Source organism: Gossypium arboreum, chromosome 8 (genome assembly GCF_025698485.1).
Source record: "Gossypium arboreum isolate Shixiya-1 chromosome 8, ASM2569848v2, whole genome shotgun sequence".
Taxonomy (NCBI): domain Eukaryota; kingdom Viridiplantae; phylum Streptophyta; class Magnoliopsida; order Malvales; family Malvaceae; genus Gossypium; species Gossypium arboreum.
In genome coordinates this window covers 90,852,492-90,864,616 of record NC_069077.1, presented here as the reverse complement: position 1 = coordinate 90,864,616, position 12,125 = coordinate 90,852,492, and the positions used below count along the sequence as shown (strand labels likewise).

At 33.8% G+C, this 12,125-nt stretch overlaps 1 protein-coding gene across 1 annotated transcript; it reads left to right on the top strand.

The window, feature by feature from the left end:
• Positions 1 to 1,159: 1,159 nt before the first annotated feature.
• On the top strand, positions 1,160 to 10,669 carry LOC128296630 (dynamin-related protein 3B-like). Its single transcript, XM_053032064.1, has 7 exons — positions 1,160 to 1,426; positions 1,882 to 2,011; positions 2,120 to 2,202; positions 2,381 to 2,482; positions 3,082 to 3,150; positions 3,237 to 3,296; positions 10,565 to 10,669. Exons 1-7 carry the CDS (start codon positions 1,160 to 1,162, stop codon positions 10,667 to 10,669), a joined length of 816 nt encoding a protein of 271 aa, XP_052888024.1.
• The last annotated feature ends 1,456 nt before the right edge of the window (positions 10,670 to 12,125 follow it).

The following is a 12,125-nucleotide window of genomic DNA, read 5'->3' as shown; positions in this document are numbered from 1 at the left end:
TAAATCAAAATTAAAGTTTCAATTATACATTTAAACCACAATTAGAATTTCACGTCTACAATTACACATTAAATCGAAATTCATATATAATTACGAGATGTATCTCTATCAAAATTTAGGTGTATACATATAATTAAATATCTAATTATGGTTTAAGGGTTGGGGTTAAGGATTTATGGCTTATGTTTTATGTTTTATGGTTTATGGTTTAAAGTTTAGGGGATGGGGTTATGATATAATGTTTATTATTTTGGGGTTTATGATTTATGATTTAAGATTTAAGGTTTAATGTCCATGGTTTAAGGGTTTAGGGTTTATCATATAATGTTTATTGTTTTTGGTTTAGAGTTTTTGGTTTAGGGTTTATGGTTTAGAGTTTTTGGTCTTTTGTTTTACAGTTAGGATTGCAGTACTGTTCATGGTTTTAAGGGTTAGGCTATTAAGGTTTAAGGGTTAAGGTTTTTAATAAGATAACAAAAAATCAAATTATTTTTGGGTTTAGGTAAATAATAAGATTCTTTTTAATTACTTTTATCCCTTGTATATATATATATATATATATATATATTTAGGGTTTAGGATATAGGTTTATGGTTTAGGGTTTCTTGTTGGAAAATTGAAGCAACATTTGGATTTTCTTGAGAAAAATTTTGAAAGCAAAATATAGAAAAACACATGTCAAAAATGAAAAAATAAAATACTATTAATTAAAATAATTTTAAAGTTTTTTGGGGTATATGATTGATTTTTAATTTATTTATTAATTAATTTCTTATATAATTGTAAAGAAGATAATATTTATTTTAATATATTAAAATTATTAATATAGTTTAAATTATTTAAGAGATAATGATAAAGTTTATATATATTAAAACAAAATAAGAAATTTTTAGCGAGCAAAACGGCACCGTTTTGTGTAACTTTTTCCCAAAATCGGTTCCCCCTTCCTCCTAAAATCCTAAAAATTGACATGAAATCTCTTCTTTTTCCCTCATTTCGTTTTCCCAAAATCGGTTCCCTCCCCTCCCCAAAGAAATCCTAAAGCAATGGAGTTTATGTAACCTTCTCTACTTCACTTCTCGAATAGAAAAAGAAAAAACCCTAGCGGCAATACTCTTCCCTCACTTTCTAAACTTGAATCTGTTAATCATTTAAATCAATGGCCGAAGAAGCAGCAGTAGCATCGACGCCGCCTCAATCATCTGTGCCACCATTGGGATCTTCCGTTATACCACTAGTGAACAAGCTACAAGACATATTCGCTAAACTTGGTAGCAGATCCACTATAGAGTTGCCGCAGTGGCGGTGGTTGAAAGCAGGCGTTGGCAAGTCCGGTGTGCTAGAGTCGCTAGTTGGCCATGATTTCTTGCCTCATGGTTCCGATAAATGCGCGTCTCCCTCTTGTCCTTCACTTCTCCGGACCAGCGTAAACTGATGGTTACGATGAAGAGTATGGCGAGTTTCTTCACTTGCACGGCAAGTGCTTCTATGACTTTTGAGATTCGCAGGGAGATTTAGGTTCTGTCTTTCTTGTTATGATTGAGAAGAGCAGAAGTAAGCAATTTTATTATCATTTTCCCCTTTTCAAACTGCTTATAAGGTTTATTAGAATTGTAAGATAAAACATTGAAGCCAGAAAGATTTTAATTGGGTGACGTTTGAAATTTCTGGTTTCTAGAGGTGCCTCTGCTATTTTTTGCTTTACATAAAATCCTTTGGGTTATAGAAGAAAGATACCAAATTTCCATAGGCTTTAGGTGGATAGTCACAGTGAGCAGAAAATACAACCTCTTAATTTCCATAGGCATTTCTCTGTGTGTGTACATGCGTGTGTTTAAATACTAAAAAATGAAAAATGTCTGAAGTCTCAATTAATTGCAGGCTGAGATGGATAGGGAGGCTGGAGGAAACAAAAGTGTTTCTGACAAGCAGATTCGACTTAAGATTTTCTCACCAAATGTTCTTGATATCACTCTCGTGGATTTTCGTGGAATCACAAAGGTTCCCGTGGGTGACTAGCCCTTTGACGTTGAAGCTCGAATAAGAACAATGATCATGTCATACATTAAACAGCCAAGCTGTTTGATTATAGCTGTTACTCTTGCAAATTCTGACTTAGCAAATTCTGATGCGCTTGAAATTGCTGGAAATACTAATCCTGATGGTAAATTATACGATCAAAATCCCAACTTCTGCATTCGAGTTGTTGTTTAATATATTTTTTAATTGAATTCTTTAGCAAATTTTCTTTTGGGCATGTTATAGAACCATTGGTGTAATCACAAAGGTGCACATTTGAATATGAAATCTGTTTTAAAATTAATGACGTGACTTATATTAGCTGTTCTAGGTTTCTGATTACTTTTGGACTATGAATCAGTTGGATATAATGGACAGAGGTACTGATGCTTGTAATCTGCTGCTTGGGAAAGTGATTCCCTTTCGACTTGGTTACATAGGTGTTGTGAATTGTAGTCAAGAGGTAACTATATAACCTTACATAATTGAAGATGTTGTTACTCCTTTTAAATAAATTATTCTGAGTACATTGTTAATGCGTATGATTTATCATTCCTAGAGTTTTCTAAAGTTTATGCCATATTCTTTACTTCAAGATGCTCTAAAGGCTTTTTGGTCTTTCATCATATTGTTTCCTCGAATTAGAACATATATTGGTTTTTCCTGCCATTTTAGATGGTAGGATCTTCCTGATTATTTACATGTCCTGTCATTTTCTTTTGTTGTCATATGCCATACTTCCCTATTTGTTTCAAATGGTGTGTGATATCCTCGACTTATGTTCTAGGCAACCTTAAGTATGTTTAGCATAGATCAAGGCAAAGTTTTTTATATGGGCTGGTCACTAGATCAGGAATCGATTGAAAAAATGTACACAAGCTTTTTTATGGGCAACTCTCTGTCTCAGAAAACCCTTTTATATTTTTCTCTACACAAAATTATCATAGTTTTGCTTCTTGATGATCTCTACTTTGATTTTATATTCATATACTACTTCTCAGGTATCTTATTTTACTAGTGTGCCAATAATTTGATTGCACTCTTAATTTATTCTCTAAACAGGATATTTTACTCAACCGGAGTATCAATGATGCCCTTGTGGCAGAGGAAAAGTTCTTCCGTAGTCGTCCAGTATGGCTAAACCAACCTTTAACTATTGATCATGGTTTGATATAGTTTCCAGTCAATTTGCTTATTTTTTTATTATTTGTACATAGGTATATAATGGTTTAGCTGATCGTTGTGGTGTACCTCAATTGGCGAAGAAGTTGAACCAGGTAAAATATTTGCAAGATGAAGTTTTCATAAACTTTATGGAATATAACTCAATTTCACATGTCAATGCTTTGTTCTAGCTATAAATATTCAGCTGCCTATGAACCTTCTGCTACTTTGCCCTCACTTCATATAAATATTTACATATCATGTCTGTGTATTTATTCCCCTTGTTTATGCTACACATTTGGTGGGGAAAAAAAATCTCGATCAACTTCCAACTAGACTAGAACATGAACCTATTATGAACTTTGGATCATTACAGCCTACCTAGATCAATACTATGCAGGCTTATTTATATTATCTCAAACATTCACCTTTGGTGTACCTTTTACCTGAATCAAGTCGACTCCATGCTCATAAGATTTGTTGAAGGGTGGTTCATCACATCTGTGACAGCCCTAATGTGACCCTAGTCGGAAAGTGGTTTCGGGACCACAAAACCGAGTCATAAAAATAATTAACCGTCATACTTGATGCTTATTATATGTATATATATGCACGTGTGAAAATTTCATGTTTGAATTTTGTTAATTGTAAGTGAATTTTTTTAAATAGGACTTATGTGTGACACTTTTGAAATGTGATAGGTTAATCTATAAGGATCTATTAATGCATGTTAGGAAATGCTTCTACTTGCATGTCAAATTACCCAAAACTTTAGGTAGTGGCCGGCCATGCTATGGGTTAAAACATATTATAAACATTTTGTGTTAAAATGTTGTGTGAGAAATAATAAAATACTAGTTAATGGGAGGAGAAACCAAAGTTGTCTCACCCTTGCTCCTCCATTGTCGTGACTTGAGGGAGGAAGAAGAAAGGAATTCTCTTGTTTCATGTTCGGCTGGGATGATGAAAACAAAGTTCTTTCTTTGTTCAACTTGGCCGAATTGAAGAAAGAAAGAAGAGGAGGTTTCAGTCACTTTGAGCTTAAGGGAGGTTAGTCATTTGTGTTAGATTTTCTTTAAACTTTAAGCTTGTTTCTAGTTAATTAGCTAATTTCTTACATAACCCATGTCAAAATTATGAAAATCTTGGTGATGGTTTGAGCATTCGGTTTTAGTTATTAAAGGATGAGATTGGGTTATGGTTTTTATGTTTTATGAAGAATTGTTGAAGAGAAGGGTTTTAGTTAGTCAAATGATAAATTCTAATGTTCATGAGTACAATGGTCAAACATAGATTTGTCTAATGAATTGAACAAATGCCGTGTGAGTGATTGAAATGAATGAGTTTGAGGTTGGATCATATTAAGATTCGACTTTGAACATAAATATTAAGAGTTTGATATTTTTATGATTTTTGGAAGGTAAATAAGGTTATGCACAAGTTAAATACAAGATTATGGCTGATTTGTGTTTAATGAGTTTCGGCCAAGGACTTTATGTGCATTCGGTTCAAGTAGAGTAAACATGACGGGTAGAAAATGGAGGAGATATATGGTTGTTTTCATGTTTAATGAATAAGTTACAAATGGTTGTTAATTGAGATAGTTTAAGGTATTTGTAAGTAGTTTGAATAAATGAACAATAATAATAATAAATCATCTAGTGAATTGGTGTAATTGCCAAATTTGAACTAGGAAGTTATTGAGTAATGTTTGTATGTTAAGTGATAGAATAGAGCGAATGCTTGGAATGTGATATGTATGAATTATAAGTTGGATTAAAGGCTGTTATATTGCCTTATCATTTTCGGGAATGTGCTATGTCAAAGAAATTGAGGGTTGATGTTTAAGTAAGGTAAGTATAGGTATATTCGGCTTGTAGTTTTATAAATGTGATATGAGTATTTTGTTTTGTAAATGAGTAGTAAGTATGTTAAGAATGGTTCTAAAATGCATATGGATGCCGTATGATTGTGTTTGATTGGGAAGTAAATTGTTTGATTTAGCTCAAGAGCTTAGAGGATCAAAGTTGGATAAGGGAAAGGAAAAAGTGGTGGAATAGCCGTTGAGATCGTTCGACAACATCCGAGGTAAGTCTTTGAGTAATGGAACTTAGTTTATGATTTGATTAAGTTATGACATATAAGCATAACAAATAAATGGTGATATAATGGTTCTACTTGAATTATATGTCGAAGTAATTAGTTTATACTTATGACGGGTAGCCGAATGTGTATAGAAATCATGTCATAAAGCAAATCAAAATCATGCTCTTTGTATGTGGCTATTGAGCCGAAAATGAGAATGGTTGATAAGTGTCTTGTGTTTGAGTTCTAACAATGAAAATGAAATACAGATGTGTTATGATTTATTGATATATGTGCATGATTATTCGGATGATAACCGGGCTAAGACCCGAAGGCATTTGTGCGAGTTACTATATTCGGGCTAAGACCCGAAGGCATTTGTGCGAGTTGCTATATCCGGGCTAAGTCCCAAAGGCATTTGTGCTAGTTGCTATATCCAGGCTAAGTCCCGAAGGCATTTGGGCTAGTTACTATATCCGGGCTAAGACCCGAAGGCATTTATGCGAGTTGCTTTATCCGGCTAAATCCCGAAGGTACTTGGGTTTGGGAATGAGCGATCTTGCTGTAATAATTTCAATTAATACGCTCGTAAAATCCAAACGATGAGGTATGTTTCGTATATGCATTGGAATAGTTGATTCCTTTTAAATAAATATTCACTCAATTGATTAACAAGCTTTCGGCCTTTAGTTAAGTTGATCCCTTGTGTATGAATATAAGGGTTGAAATGTGAAGTAAGTATGATTTTGGGAATATGGGTATATACAATTATTCATTTAGTCATATGAACGCTATACATTAGTCGTAAATAATTTCATTACTTAAACTTACTAAGCATTAAAATGCTTATTCTATTGCTTCAATTCTCTGTTTTATAGATTTTGTTAAATCATTATCGGACTCGGGAGTGTCAAAGTCAAGTCGTCCACACTATCAAAGCCCTTTTGGTACTCTTTTGGTTGAACTCTGATAATGGCATGTATAGGACTGCCCTTTGTTGTTAATCAAGTACCTTTTGGTAATGTATATATTTGGATAGCCATGCAAAAATGGCTTATATATATTTTGAGCATAGCATTATAATCATTTTGTATATTGTTCATTGAGTGGTATGGAAATGCTTGGTAATGATTAGCCATTGGAATGGTTAATCACGATCATTTTGGTGCCATGTATGACAAATGGCTTGTGACAGCCCAAAATAGACCCTAGCCGGAATGTGGTTTCGGGACCACTAAACCGAGTCATAAAAATAATTAATTGTTATATTCTATGCTTACTATGTGTGTGCATGCATATGTGGAAATTTCATTCTCTAATTTTACCCATTTGTATGAGAAAGTATTAAATAGGGATCAAAGTGAAACATGGTGAAATATGATAGGCTAATTTTAAATGGCTTGTTAGTACATGTTAACAAAAGGTGGAGTTGCATGTCAAATAATCCCTTCCTAAGGAGGAGTGGCCGGCCATGACAAGGTTATGGGCAAGGAAACATGTTTCCAACATGTTTTGCTAGTGGTGTATGTAGGAAGTCATAAAATAAAGACTAGCATTAAAGAAAAAAATTGTTCATCCATTCTAAACACTTTGGCGAATGTCCTAAAGAAAGAAAAGAAAAATTTGTTCATCCTTTCTCATCTTCTTGGCCGAAAATACTAAGGGAAAAGGGGGAGGATTTTTGCTTCATGCTTGGGTTGGAAGAGACCTAGAAGGAGATTTGGCTAAGTTTGCATCAAGATTAAGGTATGTATGAGGTTGTGTTGGGAGTTTCATGCATGGTTTGGTTGCTAATTTGATGTGCATGTTAGCCATGGCTCAAATCCTTGTTATGCCATGGAAATGGTATTTGGCCAAAGTTGTTATGGTGATAAAGCCATTGCATGCTAAGTGTGAAGCTTGATGATGATGCATGCAATGATGGATTGTCTACTCTTGAGTAAGATTTTGAGTTTTCTTTTTGTGTTTAACCATGATTGAAGTTGAATGGAGCATGATTGTCATATTCGGCCATGATGCATTCATGAGCATGGTTCATGCTTCTTGCATGTTAGTTAAAATTTGTATTTTTGGATGGCTATGGACACCTTGAAATTCGGCCATGCTCATATTGTATATATATGTTTGCACATGATGTTTTGGCTATGAAGTAAGTGATGAATATATTGGTTTAAAGAAGAAGATGTGGAAGAATGCTTGTGAAATTGCAAGCACAATTCGGCCTAGCACACATATAAGTGCTTGATGCTATATTATAAGTTTTGGGCCACAATGTGCAAAGCATTAACTAGTAAAATGCATGCTGTTTTGTGAGGTATTAAGTGCAAAATTGACCTCAACATGTACATGAATATTCGGCCTTGGGTAGCCTATTGAAGGCCTTAGCTTTTCCTTGATGCTCAAATAAATTGTATTGAATTGCTTGATGTAGTATAAAATGTGCATGACCATTGTGTATTCAAGCTAAAGAGTGGCCATATGACCATTTAAACTCCTTGTCATATTCGCCATAAGCAAGCACAATGAGGTTTTAATAAATTGAATTTGTTTGAATTAGCTCAAGAGCTAAGAGGGCCACAATTGGACAAGGGAAGGAAAAGGTGATCGAATAGCCGAAAAAGCCGTTCGACAACATCCGAGGTAAGTCCTCAAGAAGTGACCTTACTTGAATTATGTGAGATGAAGTATGGATGTGTATGATTATTGATTTATGTGTGTATGAGAAATTGAATGATACCGGGCTAAGTCCCAAGGCGAATATGCTTGTGAATATATGTGCGTTTGAGCCTTAGTAACTGAAAATGAAATATGTATGTCCAATGATTATTGATGTATGTGTACATGAGAAATTGAATGATATCCGGGCTAAGCCCGAAGACAATTATGCTGGAAATTATATCCGGTTAAGACCAAGGCAATTGTGCTAGTGGCTATATCCGGCTAAGACCAAGGCATTCGTATGCGAGTTATTCTATCCGGCTAAGACCCAAAGGCATTTGTGCACGTGATTATATCCGGTTATATTCGAAGAATCTTGGGCTGGAGGTGAGTGTTGGTTGCTGTAATGAATTCAATTAGTACACTCGAAAAGCCCAAAGGATAAGGTACGTTATATGTGCATTGGAAAGTCGACATGTTTGAGCAACATTCGCTCAATCGACTAATGAATTTCAGTTATTGAATTGATTGATACTTTGTGAAAGTATATAATGATGAAGTGTGAAGTAAGAATGTGTATTAATGAAATGATGCATTTGGCTATGTGAATGTATTGCTGTAATTAGAGCTGATTATATTCCTTGAGACTTACTAAGCATAAAAAATGCTTACCCGTTACTTTGGCTCTCTGTTTTATAGATTTCGCTCGATAGCAATCGGATTCGGGATCAATAAAGTCGAAGTCATCCACACTATCCACGCCTCTATTTTGGTATAAATTTTGGTTGAACTTTGAAATGGCATGTATAGGACTACCCCTTGTTGGTTGAATATGTTGTGATGTATATATATACGGCCATGCGAAAATGGCTCGTAAAAGTGAAGTATCGACTTAGACTAATTGTGGTTTGTATGTATATATTTGGTGTCATGATGTGGCTATGGCTTGAAATGGGAATGTTGGTCATATGATCAGCCATTGGCATGGTTAAAATGATCATATATGAACCTATGTATGGCAAGACTAGTTGGTTCATGGAGACTACCAAATAGGTAAGACCTACCTTAAAACAGATGCTGCCAGCTGCAGTGATGTGAATGTGAAAATCACCAAAATTCGTAGGAATGGAATTAAATAGTGAATAAGCTATGTAAATGAACCTTGATGAGTCTATTTTCATATGGAAGAAACGAAATGGTCATAGGAGTTACATGTTAAGAGATATTAAAGCTATTGTGAGACAGGGCCAGAATGGTTTCTGGGTTCCCTGTCGCAACTTTAAAAATTTACTATAAATTATCCAAAAAGAATTAGGAGACATACCTTATATGTACAGATTCCATTTTGAGTCTAATTTAATTAAAAACAAACGGCACCAGCATTAAAGCCCTGTACTGAGAGATATTCAAGTTATACCGCGCGAAGGTCAGAGCAGTCGATCCCTGTAACATGGGTGACTTTAACTAATAAACTGTACCAATTGGCCCGACCAAAAATTCTAAAAATAAATCCATGGATGGATATATGAGTCTAAATTCAGGGAAAATTTACGAAACCAGTTTCTGAGTTTTGAAACTCGAGATATGATTTTTAAGGCGACAGTGACGCAGTTTTCCAGCCTGACTGGAAATGTCAAATGGATGGGCAAAACAAGTGAACTTGGCTTGTTAACCCCTCGTGTCCGACACCGGCGATGGTCTCGGGTTCGGGGTGTTACATGGCTAGTTGATCTATGGAAAACCATGAAATAGGTAAAGTCTACCTTAAAAATAGATGCTGACAGCAGCAGTGATGTGAATTTGAAAAATCACTAAAAATAGTAGGAGTGGAATTAAATAGTGAATAAATTATGCATCTAATGTTACAAGCATTGTAGCCCCGTACAGGGAGATATCTAAGTCGTAATGCATGAAGGTCAGAGTAGACAAACCCTGAAACAGGGGAGACTTTAACTAATAAACTGTACTAATTGGCCTGACCAAAAATTCTAGAAAAAAATTTGGAGATAGATAAATGAGTCTTGTTTCAGGAAAAATTTACGGAATCGGTTTTCGAGTTTTGGAACTTGAGATATGATTTTTAAAGTGACTGTGATGCAGTTAGCCAGCTTGTTTGAAAATTTAAAAATGAACTGTGTAAGTAAATGAATTAAGTCCGTTAACACCTCGTGTCCGACTCCGGCAACGGTCTCGGGTACGGGGCGTTACAACATCATTGTACAAAGTTGGTCATCAGTTAATTATTAATATTGACATCATTGTACAAATTGTTGGTCATTAGTTACTATCTTTTATCATTAATATTTCTGTTGTTTCTAGTGATGAGTGCATTTTACTCGCCAATGTGATTGTGCACAAGTTGTCTGCAAGGACAGGATGCTTAAAATAAAGATGACAAAACCTGATCAATATAAGTGGTTATCTGGTTTCATGATGTTAATTTCTCACCTTCCCTTTTTTTTGTTAATAAAATAGAACTTTCTAACTTTTGTCATGGCACTATTTCATGTAAAACACAGACATTAGTTTTACATTGCAACTCTAGAATTGCTCAGACGTGCCTCTGAACAAGAGCCTTTATGTAAATACTTTTGCTTGATGCTGGTTTTGAGTTTGTGATTAACTGATTTTTGTATAGGAGGTTGATCCATGTGAAGGCTTGACTGACGATGATATTCGAACTGCTATTCAGAGAAGCTCTTCAATTTATACTTGGTTGATTAGGTGGGTTTTAGAGTCTTGAATTTATTCTTTGGTATTAGCATGCTAGTTGAGGGTGTTTCAGTGCCATTTCATCACTGAATTCATTCTTACCAAGTATTACCACCTCTATCCTTTGACAGATTTATTTATTTTTCAAATTGTACATACATGAGGAAATATAATAAAATTTAAAGTGTAGAAAGTAGTATTTGAGTTAATGAATCCTAAAAATAGAAATAATGGACTGAATATAGAAATATTTATTGGGAAATAGATTTTTGTGGATGGTGAGAATCGGAGGTGGAGTCTTCCCTGATATGAAGGTAAGTCATTACAAGGTTATACCTTCATAATCTGTTTGAGGTGTTGAGTGTATTTAACTTGGTTACTTGAAGAAAACTGAGGTTAAGATACTGATACATCAATCCTTATCTTAAACAATTTGTACGTAGTTTTCATATGTAGTTTATTTGAGTGTTGGAGTTTTTGGACTGCTCTCTCAAAATTTTTATTGACTAGAAGTTTTCTAGGAAAATTTGACATCATCCTGAAATTCAATTTATAATTTGTTGCTATATAATTTGTTGCTAATATTCTTTTATTTTTAGCTGAATTAACTGACCAAATTTGGTTTTTTGGTTAACCATAAAAAATTCAATTTGGTTAACAGAAGAGATTTTTAAGAAAATTCGATATTTGAATGTTATTTTGGTTATTAGTTAGGATTTGTCCTGTTAAGTTTTTATACATTCATTTTATTTGTTTTTAACTTTTAGTATGTGTTAATTTAACATCTGATGATGATTAATATCTTCATTGTATTGTGCTTCTAGATTTTGATTTGTTCTGATATTTTGGTTGGATATGTAGAATTATCCATTGAAAAAATGTTGAAGGTTAATTTTGTTTCGTTAACAAAAACCAACCAAATTAACCGAAATATTAAGCTGTTCTCTTTTTTCCTGCAATTTTGTAGTTAACGGATTTGGGTTTCACGTTACATTATTTTGTATATTGTAGGTACATATTATGCACAGCTTTTTCAACGACTTCTGCATTAACTGACTGGAGTAGTGTACAAAAATTCTTTAGACACTTTCAGGCTATTCAAATCTATAATATTTTTTCCCCTCTGTTTGTAGGTTCATTGGCATCTTGTCCTGATGAGAGTGTAGTTTATAAAGCTTTAAACTTTGCATGGTCTTCCGAGGTATTAGAATTCCTAGTTCAAAACTTAGCAATTTGTCTTTTATAAAAAGACCTTTGCATTTTTAGTGTTGTTTAGGTTCGCAAACAAGATGTTGTATTTGGACTTGTTGTATTTTATTTATTTTTATATTTAATCTAATTTTATTATTTATTTTAGTTTTGGTTCTATATTTTTATTTTTATTTTAATTTGATAATGAATTTTAATAGAATTTTAATAGAAATTTTTATATTTATATCATGGACATTATTATTCTCAATATTTTGATAACGAATTTTAATTTTTTT

What these genes read in the sequence shown, in the direction of transcription:
- LOC128296630 (XM_053032064.1), top strand. Translation starts at nt 1,160, where the DNA reads ATGGCCGAAGAAGCAGCAGTAGCATCGACGCCGCCTCAATCATCTGTG. An exon ending in CTTCACTTCTCCGGACCAGC is followed by an intron (nt 1,427 to 1,881) that starts GTAAACTGATGG and finishes AATTAATTGCAG; the next exon opens with GCTGAGATGGATAGGGAGGC. An exon ending in ATCCCAACTTCTGCATTCGA is followed by an intron (nt 2,203 to 2,380) that starts GTTGTTGTTTAA and finishes ACTATGAATCAG; the next exon opens with TTGGATATAATGGACAGAGG.